Source organism: Balearica regulorum, chromosome 1 (genome assembly GCF_011004875.1).
Source record: "Balearica regulorum gibbericeps isolate bBalReg1 chromosome 1, bBalReg1.pri, whole genome shotgun sequence".
Classification (NCBI taxonomy): Eukaryota; Metazoa; Chordata; class Aves; order Gruiformes; family Gruidae; genus Balearica; species Balearica regulorum.
The window spans coordinates 774,436-789,808 of NC_046184.1; the positions used below are offsets into that span (position 1 = coordinate 774,436).

The 15,373-nt window shown below is 65.2% G+C and overlaps 1 protein-coding gene across 8 annotated transcripts in view; it reads left to right on the forward strand.

The window, feature by feature from the left end:
* SBF1 (SET binding factor 1) overlaps positions 1–14,064 on the forward strand; it is an 82,338-nt gene extending 68,274 nt beyond the window's left edge. Inside the window, exons 24-43 of one of the 8 annotated variants that reach the window (XM_075745886.1) lie at positions 554–729; positions 1,308–1,385; positions 2,854–2,993; positions 4,655–4,862; positions 4,998–5,194; positions 5,300–5,437; positions 6,463–6,555; positions 6,856–6,933; positions 7,570–7,754; positions 7,857–8,036; positions 8,728–8,829; positions 8,912–9,097; positions 9,249–9,375; positions 9,459–9,589; positions 10,315–10,548; positions 10,748–10,858; positions 11,082–11,293; positions 11,509–11,596; positions 11,682–11,813; positions 11,984–14,064. In XM_075745886.1, coding sequence (XP_075602001.1) covers positions 554–729; positions 1,308–1,385; positions 2,854–2,993; positions 4,655–4,862; positions 4,998–5,194; positions 5,300–5,437; positions 6,463–6,555; positions 6,856–6,933; positions 7,570–7,754; positions 7,857–8,036; positions 8,728–8,829; positions 8,912–9,097; positions 9,249–9,375; positions 9,459–9,589; positions 10,315–10,548; positions 10,748–10,858; positions 11,082–11,293; positions 11,509–11,596; positions 11,682–11,813; positions 11,984–12,082 — 2,895 coding nt within the window. In that variant the 3' untranslated portion in view covers positions 12,083–14,064. The remainder of the gene's footprint in view (positions 1–553; positions 730–1,307; positions 1,386–2,853; positions 2,994–4,654; positions 4,863–4,997; positions 5,195–5,299; positions 5,438–6,462; positions 6,556–6,855; positions 6,934–7,569; positions 7,755–7,856; positions 8,037–8,727; positions 8,830–8,911; positions 9,098–9,248; positions 9,376–9,458; positions 9,590–10,314; positions 10,549–10,747; positions 10,859–11,081; positions 11,294–11,508; positions 11,597–11,681; positions 11,814–11,983) is intronic. The other 7 variants (XM_075746044.1, XM_075746126.1, XM_075745971.1 and 4 more) reach the window with 7 other exon arrangements.
* The last annotated feature ends 1,309 nt before the right edge of the window (positions 14,065–15,373 follow it).

A 15,373-nucleotide genomic window follows, 5' to 3' on the forward strand; every position in this document is an offset into this window, starting at 1 on the left:
GAGGTGCTGCAGTCGTGTCCTGTTGTAGGCAGGAACAAGTTCTTGCTCGGGGCTCCTTTCCAGCCACTCCAGTGGCTGCTGGAGCCCTGGGAAGGTATGAGACGTCCCCGCAGCACCCTGGGAAGGGGTTCTGCAAAACCTCGTAGCAGGTCTTAGGAAGAGAAATACAACGGGGAGAGATGTCACAATGCGAGTAGTTTATAAGCATTTTACGTCTTTTAGAGACTTGTGGAGGTTGAGCAATGCTGGGAGGAGAGCACCTACAACGTGCTGTCTCCTCCTTCCTGCCCGTCTTGCGTGCTGAGAGCCGCAGTGACTGGGCACTGGGAACGTCACAGGGGCAGCAGTGCCGGGTACTGACCAGTCTCCAGGAGGAAGGGGCAGGGGACAGAGTAACTGGCACGGAGGGACGGACAGGGCAGCCGGCATGGCCTGTGCCTGTTGCGGTCCCTGCTCCCGGCCGGGGTCTGAGCTCTGCCCCGTGCTGTGGGAAGAGCCCGTCCCTGGCCCTGCTGTGCTGAGCACGCCGTGACCGACCCCGCTGTTCCTGCAGTTGCTGAGGATTGCCTTCGACGAGGAAGTGGCTTCGGACAGCGCGGAGATCTTCAGGAAGCACCTGCACAAGCTGCGCTACCCCCAGCACGTGCGTGGCACCTTCGCCTTCACCGTGGGCCAGTCCCCCAAGCAAGCCATGCAGCCCAAGGCCAAGGAGAAGAACCCCTCGCTCAGGTACCCGTGCCGTGGAGAACAGCACGTGGGATGCGCTTGACCCTTTCAGGCGCTGCAGGGCTGCTCCTCTCCCTCCTCCGGCCCACCCAGCAGAGAGCCGCTGAGCAGAGCCACTCGAGAAAAGCCGGGGCACGGGCTCCAGAGCTGGAGGTCAGGGTCCTGAGCCGCCCTCGCCCAGACCTCTCCGTGCACGGGATCTCCACTGGTCTTTGGGGGGACACGTGCCACACAGCCGGCAGTGGTCTCCCAGCCCCGCGCAGAGGACCGGTGGGACTCGGGGAAGCGGGGCGTTTGCTGCGGCGGCATCCCCCGCCCCGTCACCCAGGCCAAAACAGCGCGAGCCCCGAGGAGGCTTGTTCCAGCGGGCAGGAGAGAGCAGTCTCTGCCGTGCCGGAGGACGGGGAGCGCTGCGGGGCAGCGGCAAAGCTCTGTGCGTGGTGCTGACCTGCGGCCAGACCCTGCTCCTGCGCTCGGTGGCTAGGTCAAGCGATGCTGTAGCGCTGGGGTCTGGTTGCTGCTGTGTTTGTGCTTGGTGTGCCCTGGAGTCTAAGCGTCTCTCCCGTGTGTTTGTGACTCAGCTCCCAGCAGGTGACCGATATGTTCCAGGGCCTGACAGTGGGGGTCATGTCCCTTGGGCACCTTGGCCATTCAACCACGTAAGATGCCTTCACTCTGGGCGGGAGCTTGCGAGGTGGCATTGGCTCAGGCTGCAGCCTTCACTGCTCCCAGGGTTCCTTCTCACCTGCTCTGCATGCGACCTGGGCTGTGGGCTTGTCACTTGGGGAATGCCCTTTTCCAGGCTGCCGGTCTGACGTTCAGGTTTGGGGTGTGCGCTCTCGCCGTCCCAGCACCGCGGCCCCTGGAGGCGGTCGGTCGGTCGGTCCGTCGGTCGTCCTGCTGCTCCACGGCACTCTGGTGGATCCCCCCTGCTGAGGGGGCTGTGCGTGTACCACTAACCTCCAGAGACCTCCTGGGTCCAGCTCCGGGCCTGGGCACAGTCTCAGAACTCTGTCTGACCTGGCGAGACGTGCTTTGTCACCCCCCTCCACGTCTGTTTCCAGTGCCCCACACCATCTCCAAATCTTGTTCCTCTGGTGAGAAAGCCCTCCCGTTCCTGGCCTCCGTACCCGAACGTTTGTTCTCAGGACAGCGTTCTTCCTCGCTCCCAAGGCTTTCCCTCCCTTGGTGAATGTAGGCAGCCATTGGATTCCCTCACTGCTTTGCAAAGCAAAACAAGGCACCTCCTAGTGTCACTTTGGCCCCCGCCACGAGAAGGTGAATTCCTAGAAATCTGTGCACCAGCGTAGCTGTTATCCTGGGTTGGACGTGGCCCCTTCCCTGGCTGATGTGTATCCCACAGCTTTATTTGCTCCCCTTTGAGCCCAGAGGCTCGCAGATGGTGATGAGCGTGAGGTCCTGCGTGTGGGCAGGCCGTTCCTGCCTTCAGGAATTCCTGCCTCCTGGAGCTCTGTTGTGCGGAGCCTGGTCTGACCGTGCAGCCTCATCACCCGCGCGTTTTGGAAGGTCTCCCTTCCCTGCCTTCCCCTCGGGAGTGGCCGAGCCCAGCTGCTCTGTCCCTGTCCCTGTCCCTTACGTGGCATCGGGCAGGTCACCGTCTGCAAGCTGCCTCCCGTCTGCCCCGGGCTGGCAGCGTCCCTGCCCTGCCTGCAGCGGATCCTCTGGCCCCTGCCATGAGCTGGAGCCACCTCCAGGGACGAGCCAGATCGCTGCCCGTGGAGCTCCCGTGCGGAGGTGATGGCATTAGGGCCTGGAACAAGGCTGGCGTCCCCTCGGGTCGGGAGGCTGGGGGTCCTGGCCAGCTTCCCCGGGCACCCTCGGGGGAAGGCAGCCCTGTGGGTTCTGCCTCTGGCTCGGTGCCCTCCGACAGCCAAGGACCCAGCTCCTCTCTGCTGGGGAGCTGGCAGGTGACATCTCCCCTCCTGTGGTGACAGCGACTTTGACCCCGCGCCTGTAGCCGGTGGTGAGGGATGCTCCTGTCTCTGCTTTGCTCTCGGTGTGACTGAGCGTTGGTGTCTCTAACCCTTCAGGGGCTGCTCTTCGGCCGCGCTGGGCTGTGGTCACGCACGTGGTGTCTGCTGGCCTCAACCTCTTCTCTGGTTCCAGGACGCTCTCCAAAAACCTGGTGAAAAATGCCAAGAAAACAATCGGCCGCCAGTACGTGACACGAAAGAAATACATGCCGCCCATGTGGGAGCAGCGGAGCAGCCAGCACTTCCCAGAGGACAACGAGGACGAGATCTCAGGTCGGGAGCACCCCGAGCAGGGGAGGGGAGGCTGTGGGGAGCGGGGCCTTTGCTGGAGCAGGAGCGTCTTCCAGCTGGGAGAGGTCACTCTGCAGCGGAGCAGGCGTGGGAGCGTCCCTGGCGCGGAGCGGTGCCACCACGGTCGCCTCTCCCGGTCGCTCTCGTCTGCTGGCGGTGGCCAGTCAGCAGCTCAACGTGCTGCCGATACCGAGCGAGCCCTGCAGAGAGGAGGGACTTCTGTGCTCTGTGGCCTCAGCTCCTCGGTTTAAGCTGCAGCAAGTCAGGTTAGGTTAGACGGGAGAAGAGCTTGACTGGCTTGAGAGTAACAAAGGACTGGAAGGGACAGGAGTCCTCCGTGTTGGAGATTACAACCTTCCCAGGTGGGAAGGCCTTTCAGAGAAGACGTGGATGGGATTTGGGGGTTCGGGAGGGAGCGGGCTCTGCGGGGACCAGTCCCTCCTGCCACACGTGGGGCTGGTCCGTCAGACTGGATGTGGCTGATTTTTGGATCTTTCCTTCTGGTCACCGAGATACTTTGGATTCTGCTCGTTTTGTTTGCTCCCCAGTTTGTTTGCAGCACTTTTCAGCTCGAGGTCTGCCACAAACGTTAAAAGCCTCCACTGTGTCCATCATTTAAGTTATTAGCAAAAGCACCAGCTGCATTCAGGCCCAGAAGAGATGCCCCTGAGATCTGTTGTCCTCCAGTTCTGGCATTGGGAAATGCATTGGGAGCATTAGGAGAGCTGCCTGCAGAGAGCAGCCACCGAGGGTGGCAATTTTGCCTGGATGGAAGTTGATCTGAGGGCTGGAGCACCTCTGCTATGGAGACAGGCTGAGAGAGTTGGGCTGGTTCAGCCTGGAGAAGAGAAGGCTCCAGGGAGACCTTAGAGCCCCTTCCAGTCCCTGCAGGGGCTCCAGGAAAGCTGGAGAGGGGCTGGTGCCAAGGGCAGGGAGTGACAGGCCAAGGGGAATGGCCTGAAGCTGCAGGAGGGGAGATGGAGATGGGATGGGAGGCAGAAATCCTTCCCTGTGAGGGTGCTGAGGCCCTGGCACAGGGTGCCCAGAGAAGCTGTGGCTGCCCCTGGCTCCCTGGCAGTGTTCAAGGCCAGGTTGGATGGGGCTTTGGGCAACCTGGGCTAGTGGAGGGTGTCCCTGCCCATGGCAGGGGTGGCACTGGATGGGCTGGGAGGTCCCTTCCAACCCAAACCAGTCTGGGATTCTATGAAGTGTCCCGGGCTGAAAGCCTTGCTGGAGCCGAGGGCTTGCCCGTGCTACCCCCATCTCCCAGGAGGTTGCCCTTTTCTGAGGGAAGAGACACCAGTGCGATGGAGCAGCTCTGGACAGATCTGTCTTGGGCTGTTCCTCAGCTCTGCGGTATCAAGCGATGTGAAAGCTCCAAAGAAATCTGCTCTGATGTCAGTACCCAGGCAGCTGACTTTTCTGGGTGCTTTTAACCCCACAAGTAAAGGCTCTCGCCCCCAAGCCGGTGCCCAGCCCTTTGGTCGGGGCAGCTGAGCTCTGCCATTTCGGGGGAGGGCAGAGGGAGGGAGACCCTGCCCTGTGCTGTCTCTGCGCCTCCTGCCCAGCCGTCTCCTCCAGCTGCGCGTGGGACGCCGTGTCCGTCCCAAGGGCGGACCCGCATCTCCCCTTCGTCTCCGCAGTGTCCGAAGAGATGGACAGAAGCACTTTGACCCCCACCACCACCATCAAACCTTCGGACAAGATGACCATCAACCACTTGGTGGAGCGAGCCTGCTGCCGTGACTACCAGCGGATGGGGCTGGGCACTCTCAGCAGCAGCCTCACCCGCTCCAAGAACGAGCCCTTCCGCATCTCCACCGTGAACCGCATGTACGCCATTTGCCGGAGGTGAGCCTCAGCGGGGCCGCGGCTCGCGAGAGGGGTCTGCGGGGGGTAGGAGAGGACAGCGGGGGTCTTTCCTGGTTTATGGGGGCTCGTGCTGCGCCCCGCTGGGCTCTGCAGACCCTCCGCTCTCTCCTGCAGCTACCCCGGGCTGCTCATCGTGCCGCAGAGCATCCAGGACAACACGATCCAGCGGATCTCCCGCTGCTACCGCCAGAACCGCTTCCCCGTGGTGTGCTGGCGAAACTCCCGCACCAAGGCCGTGCTGCTGCGCTCGGGGGGGCTGCACGGCAAGGGCGTCGTGGGCCTCTTCAAGTCCCAGAACGCCCCCACCGCAGGTGCCCGTCCCCTCTGCCCCTGGGCAGCGCCCGTGCTGGGACTGGGGTGCAGACCCCTCCCCGGGTCTCGTGGCGGAGCAGTGATGCTCGTGGCTCTCCTCCTAGGCCCCTCGCAGACGGACTCCACCAGTTTGGAGCAGGAGAAGTACCTGCAGGCCGTGATCAACTCCATGCCGCACTACGCCGACGCCAGCGGGCGCAACACGCTCAGCGGCTTCACCTCCGCGCACATGAGCAGCTCAGGTGAGGAGCTCGGTCACAGCGCAGCGGGGAGCAGGAGGGCTCACACTTGTGTGTGGGGCCCTGGCCGTGGGTCGTGCTGTCCATCCCAGAGCCTGGGCAGCCAGGTGAGCTGCTGTGCCACATCAGAGGAGGCAGCAGAGCCTTCCCAGCACGCTCGCCAGAGCTCCCAGCTCCGGCTGGGCCTCTGTGGCTGGTGGTGGGGACAGATTTTGGGAAACCCGGCGGCCCTGGACCCGTGAGCACTGGGAGCCCCAGACCGTGCGCGGATCCAGGTGCTCACTGAGGACCGGGTGGGGACAGACCCCGCTCACCGAGATCTCGGCACCGGCTGCGCCCCAGCGCACGGCTGCGGTGCTCGGGGGCTGTCGCGGGAAGCCTCGGTAAGTCTCTGCCTCCCTTGCTCTCCGAGCAGCCCGCCCTGTCCTGCTGGGGCAGAGCTGCCCACCGCTGCCCCGCCACGCTCCGCTGTCGTTCATCCTCTGTCCCAGCCATTCCAGCCCACCATTGCTGCAGAGGGGGGCCAGAGGGACCGTGGGGGAATCCAGCCAGGGGCTCCCTGCAGCGCAGCCTGGGGAGGAGAGGACCTGCCGAAAGCCTCCCCCCTGGCGTGGGGGGACGTGCCCGGAGCTGTGGCTGAAGGAGGGAGGGTCGGGGGTGGCAGAGAAGCGACCCGGCATGGCGGCGAGGGAGCTGCAGAGCAGGGGGCTGCCGCAGAGCAGGGGGCTGCCGTGCTGTGGCAGTGCCTGGGTGACCCCCCCACGGTGCGAAGCGCCTGGGGCAGGGCCGGGGCAGAGCTGCGGGAGGGTCGAGCCCCCGATGACGCTGCTGCCCCCGGTGCCTTTCCTGCTGGAAAGGCGTTTCCCGCATGCTGGCCTCCCGGCCCCGGGCGCTGCTGCTTGCTGCCGCTTTCTCTCTCCGGCCCCTTCCCCTCCCTCCCGCCCCAGCAGTTGTGGGTAGGCAGGGCGGGAGGGCTCCTCTGGAGCAGCACAGCAAGGCCAAGAGCTGACGTTCTGTTGGTGCTACAGATTTCTCCGACAAGAGGCAGCCTAAGCTGGGATCCCTCATGAAGCAGGTGATGGGAGGGAAGGACGATGGGCCCGGTACTATTAGCCACGGAGGTGAGGACCTGCGAGTGAACGCTGCCTCGTGGGGGCCTCGCAAAGGCCCCCGGCTCGGGGCAGCTGCCGTAGAGTAGACGCTTCCCCTTTGCTCCCCCCGAGCTCTCTGCCGTGGGGCAGCTGCGGGCAGGGGGGGAGGGACCTGCTGCAGCACCCCGGAGCCAGCTCGTTCATCCCGCTCGTCGCTCCATCCCGGGCCCCGGGTGCCAATTCCCGCCCGGCCGGCGTCCGCCCAGCGAGAGCGTGGGTCCGCCTCGCCCCGGTGCCCTCGCTGAGGTTGCTTTCGTCCTGTGCTCTCAGGGCTCGGTCACAGAGCTAGGGTCATCACTCTCTCCACCCCCAAGTGCGTGTCGGCGAAGGGCCGCGAGACGCCCCGAGGTACGGTACCGCCGGCCGCCTAACCGCCACCCGGGTGCTAACCTGACCACTGACCCCCCCCACACGCACACTCCCCCCCCCCGTCACACGACTAATGCCCCAGTAACACCCCACCTCGGCCCGCTAACGCCTCCACCGAGCATGTCGCTGGCTGGGTCCAGCTCGCGGCGCCAGCGGTAAGTACCGGGCCTGTCCCCAGCTGGTCCCGCAGCACCTCTCAGGTTTGCTTTAGGCTCCTTGCGCATCTGCGGGTGCTTGGGTGGTGGTGGCCAGGGCCAGGGGCTGGCTGGCAGGGAGGGCACGGGGCCTGGCAGCGTGGGCGCAGGCCTGGGGCGGGAGCGCGGTGCGGCTGCGCAGGTGATGGGACACGGAGCCGCCGGGGTCGGTCTCCGGAGCCGCCGGGCAGGAAATCCTACAGCACCCAGCAAGGAGGAGGAGCAAAAGCAAACCTGGTTCCCAGCACCTTCCCGGCATGTGCTCCCAGGGCGCTGGGCTGCGGGGTGACAGCCGCTCGGCCGCCGCTTTCGTGGCGAGCTGCTCGCCCCCCCCCGCGCCCGCCCGGCTGGGGGGACGCAGGTGCCGGCGCAGCCCACCGGCCGGCCAAGACCCCCAGCCTGACGGCCCGCCATCTTCCAGGGAAGTGGGGCAGCATCCGAGCCAGCGGGCGCATGAGCAGCTACGCCCTGAACGTGGAGATTGGGTCGCGCCTGGCTGGGAAAGACCTGCTGGGCGCCCAGCACAACGGCACCCCGTCGGAGGCCAGCTTCCTGCGCCAGCACCGGGCCTCGCTCTACATCATCGGGGACAAGTCACAGCTGAAGGTAACTCCAGCGTCTGGCAGCAGCCTCCTGGGGGGGCGAGGGGGGGACACGGTGGGTCCGCTCGGGGCCTTCCTTGGGACAGCGCTGATTCTCCTTCCTCAGGGGGTGAAACCGGACCCGCTGCAGCACTGGGAGGTGGTTCCCATCGAGGTGTTCGACGTGCGGCAGGTGAAGGCCAGCTTCAAGAAGCTGATGAAGGCCTGCGTGCCTGGCTGCCTCTCCACTGGCGACACCAGCGTCACCTACTTGCGGTCCCTGGAGGAGTCGGAGTGGCTGTCCCAGGTCAGCTGTCACCCAAAGCCTGGAGGGGCCCTGGTCCGTCCCCATGGCAGGAGTCTTTGCTGTGGCGGTCGCTCGAGGGCATGCGCTCTTACCTCCTGGCAAGGCGAGGGCCGGGGTCTGGGCGCCCTCTCCAGAGCATCGCTCTGGCACGGAGCGGGGGCCGCTAAAGGAGCAAGCTTGGCGTGAGAGGAACAAGGATAAAAGAGCCCGGAGTAGTGCCTGGTGGCTCTGGACGGGAGAGCTGCGAGTGCCCGGGCAGGACGTGCAGGACGGCAGAGCGCTGTAAGGGGTTGGTACGGGGCAGCGCACGAGGGTGACCCGGTGCCTGCTGCTCCGTACGACTGGTCCCACCGTGGAGCTGCTGGGGGACTGGATCCTCTGGCTGCTGGGGGGACGGAGGGACCGTGGCTCTGCTCGAGACGCCCCGGCTCAGCTCGGGACCCCACAGCTCTGCTCAGGACCCCATGGCTCTGCTTGTGGTGTGGCCATTCTGCCCCACTGGCTTTGCTGTTGCAGACGACGGGTGCAGCAGAGATGTCGGAACACGGGAGTTGTGATCGTGGCCCTGCATAACCGCCGTGCTCTGCTTCGTTCGGCTCGCCCGCTTCCAGGGGATGGGGTCGCTTTGCACAATGATGTCCAGCAAATGAGTTTCCTGCACCCTGGTAACTCTCGGCCCTTACGTTGGCAGATCCATAAGATCCTGCAGATTTCGGTGTTGGTGGTGGAGCTCCTGGACACGGGCTCCTCTGTGCTGGTCAGCCTGGAAGACGGCTGGGACATCACCACGCAGGTAGGAGCCCTACAGCTGCCGAACGCGACGGCTGCCTGTGGCCGTCTCCCCACGAGCATCTCGAGCCCCCCTGTCCCCGCAGGTGGTCTCCTTGGTGCAGCTGCTGTCGGACCCCTACTACCGGACACTGGAGGGCTTCCGCCTGCTCGTGGAGAAGGAGTGGCTGTCCTTCGGGCACCGCTTCAGCCACCGCGGGGCCCAGACCCTGGCCGGCCAGAGCAGCGGTTTTGCCCCCATTTTCCTGCAGTTCCTGGACTGTGTCCATCAGGTGAGCTCCGAGCGTGTCGGCTGCCGGCTCTGTGCCAGCCGGGTCTCCCCGAGCGCCGGGGCTGGCTGGCTCATGCGCAGCAGAGAGTGAGTCCAGGACCAGCCGGCAGTTTGTGGGTCCCGGGAGGTCTCACCCGTGCTCTTCCTTGCAGATCCACCTGCAGTTCCCCATGGAGTTCGAGTTCAGCCAGTACTACCTGAAGTTCCTCAGCTACCACTACATTTCCAACCGTTTCCGGACGTTCCTGCTGGACTCCGACTACGAGCGCATCGAGCTGGGTGAGGGCAGCGTGCGGGACCCACAGTGCATGGCAGCCCAGTGCCCTGCCCCAAATAACGCCCCTTCCCCCTGCTCTCTGCAGGCCTCCTGTACGAGGAGAAGGGTGAGCGGAAGAGCCAGCAGGTCTACAAATCCATCTGGGATTACATCGACCGGCTGAACAAGAAAGCCCCCATCTTCTTCAACTACATGTATGCCCCTGAGGATGGGGAGGTGAGAGCTCCGCTCCTGCCCTGGGTCAGCCCAGCCCCCGCGCGTCGCACAGGGCTCGGACGGGGCTTTCTGGGGCACCCCGGGGTCTCCTCGCCTGCGTGGAGCCGAGCGAGCGGTCCCTTGTCGGCTGGACCACTGCGTTTGCCCACCTGAGTGGTCTCGCCCGGCTGCTGCCCCGGGGCCCTGAGGAGGGCGGCTGCCACCCCGGGGGGCACGGGCAGAGCCAGGCCCGCGAGAGCCGTGTCCCTGCAGAGGAGTCGGGGGGATGGGGGTGAGGTTGCAGAGGGCTGGGGCAGCGGGGGGGTCCTGAGCTGGAGCTGTCAGGGTCTTGTTCTGGGCTCTGCACTGCCACGAGCTGGAAATGTCCTTCCTCAGGGAGAGGAAGCGGCAGCTTCTGGCCCGTGGCCTCAGCAGGTGGGCGGCGCGGGGGGCTGTGCTCTGCTGATGCGGCCAGGTTGCAGCCGAGCTGCCCGGAGCTCTGGCTCGGTCTGGGCTCCATCTTGGCCAAAGCTGGGAGCAGCTCTGCCTGTCTCCAGCCCAGTGTTGCCTTTTCCTGAGCAGCTTCAGCTGCCTCTTGTTACCGCTCAGAAAGCATCGCCCCTGGAGAAAGCTCGTTGCAAAGGGGCTCGTTTCCCATCTGCACAGATGTCCCTGCGGCAGAGCCAGGGATGTGTCCTGCCCGGACGCTGCTGCCCTTCCTGACCGTAACCCTGCCGCTTCCGCAGGTGCTGAGGCCGTACAGCAACATTTCCAACCTGAAGGTGTGGGACTACTATACGGAGGAGACGCTTTCTGAGGGCCCCTCCTACGATTGGGAGCTGGCGCAGGGGCAGCCGGAGCACGTGGAGGAGGCGGATCGGCAGGACACCAGCGCTCCCCAGACGAAGCGCAAGATCATCTGGCCGTGCTACGACAACCGCAGCCGCGTGGAGCCCGACGCCATCTCCAAGCTGCTGGAGGTGAGTGCTGCTGGCGGCAGCGTCGTCTGGGTTTGGCGCTGGGCTGGGGTCCCCGCAGTGTCCCCGGGGGTGGGACGCTGTCCTGTGCACACAGCGGGACAGGGTTGTGGCCGGGGTGGAGTCACTTGAGCCCCTGGACAGGGACAGCGGTCCCAGGGGTCTTGCCCCCTCCTGGGCTGATGCCTGAATCCCCGCGCAGGAGCTGCACAACCTGGAGATGGAGCTGGGGCAGGTCCCAGAGCGCTGGAAGGACACGTGGGACAAGGTCAAAGCTTCCCAGCGCACCGAGGCGCGGCCGGAGGGCAGCCGGGTAGGCTGGGGGCTGTGTGGCGGGTGCCGGCGTCGGGAGGGGCTGGAGGGGGGGTCAGCTCTGCCAAGGGTCCCCCAAGTGAAGGTGGGTGTTTGCCCCTGGGGCCGAGGAGGGGGGCTGGTGCTCTGCCCCCAGGCTGGCTTGTGCCCGAGGGGCGCGGGGCCATCCTCCCCCTCGTGCTGTGCCATCCTCCTCCTCACGCTGTGCCCTCTGCTCTCCACAGACCCCCAGCTCCCTGCTGATGTCCTCCAGCCTCTCCCACCACCGGCGCTCGCTGGGCGTGTACCTGCAGGAGAGCGGCGTGGGCTCTACCCTCAACCTCAGCCTGGACAGCGACACCAGCAGCACCTCCACCCCCTCCAGCGGGAAGCAGGGCGGCCGCAAGAGCACCAGCACGCTCTACAGCCAGTTCCAGATGTCGGAGAGCGAGAACAGGCAGGCGGGGGGCTCGGGGCGCCGGGGGCTGCCGGTGGCGCTGGGAGAGGGGGATCCCTCCCTGGGGAGGGGTGAGGACGTGTGGGTTCTGCAGAGGTTCTGCAGAGCGTGGACCCTGATGGCTTCTCGTCCCTGCTGACGCTGGGGTGCCGCAGGCTGAGCCGCCCTTCAGCCCCTCTCTGCTTTCCACCCTAACGCGCTGCCTGGCCCTGCAGGTCCTACGAGGGATCGCTGTACAAGAAAGGAGCCTTCATGAAACCGTGGAAGCCTCGCTGGTTCGTGCTGGATAAAACCAAACATCAGGTACTTGAGGGGTGGGTGAGCCCCGGGGTCTGCCCCTCCCTCCCTCCCTCCCGTGAGCCCTGACCGAGCGGGACTCTCCCTGCAGCTGCGGTACTACGACAGCCGGATGGACACGGAGTGCAAAGGGGTCATTGACCTGGCCGAGGTGGAGTCCATCACCCCAGGAGCCCCCACCATAGGGGCCCCCAAGACGGTGGACGAGAAAGCCTTCTTCGATGTGAGTGTGGCACCGAGCAACGCCTTAGGGAAAGGGGCTCGGTGACTCGTGGCCCTGCCGCGGAGCCCAGCCGTTCGCTCCGGCAGTGCCAGGCTCCAGGGGCTGCGGTGCTGCTGGCTCACCGCGTGCAGCCACCCGGCCCCGCTCACCTCCTCTCTCCTCCCCTGCAGCTGAAGACGACGAAACGAGTTTACAATTTCTGCGCCCAGGATGTGCAGCTAGCCCAGCAGTGGATCGACCGCATCCAGAGCTGCTTGTCGGACGCGTGAGCCTGGCTCCGAGGAGCCTCTATTCCAGGCACAGAGTCTTCCGGGCCCCGGCCCGTGGAGCAGAGGCAGTGCCCAGGCTCGGATCTGAGCCGGGGCTGTGACGGACTGGAGCGGAGGAGATGGCCTTCCTTCCCATCTGCCGGGGGGTGCGGAGCTGGGGAGCCCGCGGCCACCCCCCCGGGCGGCAGTGGGGGCAGGATCAGCATGTTACACTATGGTAGGACTGTAGTGGAGGAATTCTTCGCATTGAAGCAGGCTGGGGGTGCGGGCGGGAGCCTGTCCTGCTCTGTCCTCCCGGGCCTGTCTGAGCCCTGTAATTACTGTGTGTCCTCTGTGCACTTCCCGCGCCGGGCCGCCCCGCTCCAGCTCTCTGCGGCAGCAGGGGGGTCGTCAGCCGGCTGGAGAGGGTGCACCCCGCCTCCCCCACCCTGCACTGCTGGAGAAAGCCCTGTCCTCCCTGCGGCTTGCATGTCTGCCGGAGCATCCACGGGGAGAACCTGCCCTGCTCCCTGCTGCCCTGCTGCTGCTGCCCCGCAGCGCGGTAGCTGACCTACGCGTGCCCTGGGCTTCGCTCGCGTCTCGCTGGATCCGGGGATCTGCAGCTGAGGGTGCCGGTGTTCACGGAGGCGACTCTCCTGAGCACGGGGACCATCCCGCCCGGCTGGCGTCCCCCTGGCAGCAGTGGGGAGAGTGTCCCAGCCTTCAGCCTCGGCTGTGCCAGTCTGGCACAAGAACAAGTGAGCATGGCTGCTGTCTGCCCGGGGACGGTGGCAGCTGTAGCTGCAGGCGCTGGGCTCCGTGTCGCGGGAGGGGACGTGGATGTGGCCGCTCTGCTCCCAGCAGGCAGCTGCCTGCTCAGGCCGTGAGAAGGGCTCCCTGTCCTGCCTGGGGCACAGTCTCTACCTCCACGCTCAGGCTTGCTGTCACGGGGGGCGGGGGGGGGGGGGGGGGGGCACGTTCCCCATGGGGGGTGCCAAATGCCACAGCCTCCTTGGTGCCCTGGGGTGGTCCCCTCTGTCCCCTTGCATGGCAGGAGGACCAGCCCAGCCCCTGGGATTGGGGGTCCTGCTCGGCTGCAGTTGGGGTCCCCGCTGGCAGTGACGCCAGGGCCGGGACATGCTGGGACGCGTCTCTTTGCACAGGTCACCCCCCTGCCCCCCCCACCTGAGCCCTCATGCGGGAAGAAGGGGGCAGCACCTCGAGGGCACCGCACAGCGCTGCCGCCTTCTCCCCACCACCTCGGGGCTCTTCCCCTCCCCGAGCCCCCCCAGTCCCCCTGTGCTTGTGCTCTGCCCGCGCTGCCAGGCCGAGCCGGTGCCCAAGGGGCCGCGGCAGGAGAGGCAGGTTTGTCCCGCGGCAGAGCAGCGCTGCTGGGGGCTGCGCGTCCCACCGCCCGCTGTCACCTCCCTGCTTGTTGCTGTCACAGTGTGAGTGCGAAAGGGGAATCGGTACAGAAACGGATCCTGCAGCACCTCATCCATCCCCTGCACTGGTGTGAACGTGGCGGGGGGGTTGGCCCTTCTCCACCCGAGGGTCACTGGCCGGGAGCGCCGAAGAGGCGACGCGAGGTCGCTCAGGACCTGCTGCCGTCCGGCTGTTGGACAGGAACCGGCCTGCGCAGCCCTCCCTGCCCGGCAGAGCCACCGTGCCGGCTGGGCCCCGACCCTCCCGCCTCCCTGCAAGCTCGGCCAGCTCTTCTACCTGTCTTGTTTTTAAAGGAGTACAATGTTTTATTTCAGTGCAGAGACCTTTGTACAGTCTTAACCCCCAGGTTCCCCTCTTTGTTTCATTGTACAATAATGGCTGTGGCAGGTAGCTGGTGTAACATGGAGGTTTTTTTGTAACTTACCTGAGCAGTTGTAGATTATTGAAGTTTCTGTACATTGTGTCAAACATACAGAGTCCTTGTATTGTATTGTGCCTAGAGGAAAGTTATTATATAAAGAGAAAACTAACTGAATTTAATAAAAAAATTAATATGACACATGCCCTTTTGCCTCACTGCCACCCATGCCAGCGCTGCGGGAACCACAGGATGGGGGCTCAGTGCCTGTCCCAAGGGGCCGGGGCTGTCCCCTTCTTCCACGGGAGATGCCGGCACCGCCCCGGGGACACAGAGGCTGCCCTGGGCCCTGCATTCCCCACGGCAGCCAAGGACCTTCGTCCTGTGCTGAGGCTACGCTGTCCTACCTGCTCCTGCTTGCTGTCCAGTTTTACTCTTCCCCCCAAGGGCCCGGGGTGTGTGTGTGGTGTCTGTGTCTGTGTCTGTCTGTGTCTCTGTGTGTGTCTGTGTCTGTCTGTATGTGTGAAGGTTTACCTGGGGGTGTTAGCCCCCCACCGTGCCTGTCCCTGCTGAGCACACAGCTCTCCCCAGCACACCGTGCCATGGGGACGGGATGTGCAGGGCAGCTGATGCACACTGAAAACTGCAGCAGGAACTGGGCAACAGCGGTCGAGGAAAGCTGGAAGGACACCCAAACCCAAGGGTGCTGGTTTGCAATGCCCCCCCCCCCCCCCCCCGCCCCCGCTTCCATGGCGCACAGAAGGCTCCAGGCATCTGACGTGCCAAGTCCTGACACGGTCAACATGGCCCAAGCCGAGCAGATGCCAACGGGGTGGTGCCGCCAGGCCTGCCCACAGCTGGAGGCACAGGATGCCAACCCTGCTCCACCTTAGTGCTGGCGTGGCCTTTAGCTGCACCACCAGCTGCTTGCTTTGGGGTGAAGAGCCTGTTGGCACAAGAAGCCATGGGATTGAGATTTTCTTCCACTGCAGCTAACACAACTCCACAACGGGCCCAGCCATGTGCGGAGCCAAACGTCAGGCACGGCTGCTAATGGCCAAGGCCCCCCGGGCCCTGCCTGCGGTTTGCAGGCTCGCATGCCAGGCCTCGGCAAAGACCGACCCAAGGTACGTGACAGCACCATCCGGGGGGGGGGGCTGGGAGAACCCCCTCGTCACTTTGGCACCTCTCCCATTAGCCAGGTGGCTCTTACAGCCGGGCGTTCATCTGGACTCAGCAACCCTGGCACATGGTGGCTGAGCGCTGCATTCCTGAGAGTGAAGCTGCGCTCGCCCCCCCACAGCAGCCTCGCCCCAAAAGCCGCTCTGCCCTCCTTGGCCCTCGGACAGCAAGAGACGACATGAAAAGCTGCTACCAGGGGTTGCAGGGACCCACCCCTGCTCCTCCTCCACCCTCCAGCCTGCAGGTGTGGGCAGAAGAAACTGCTGCCTGCGCTCAGCCCCTGCCTGTCCTGAGCCCCTGCCTGCGCTCAGCCCCTGCCTGCGCTC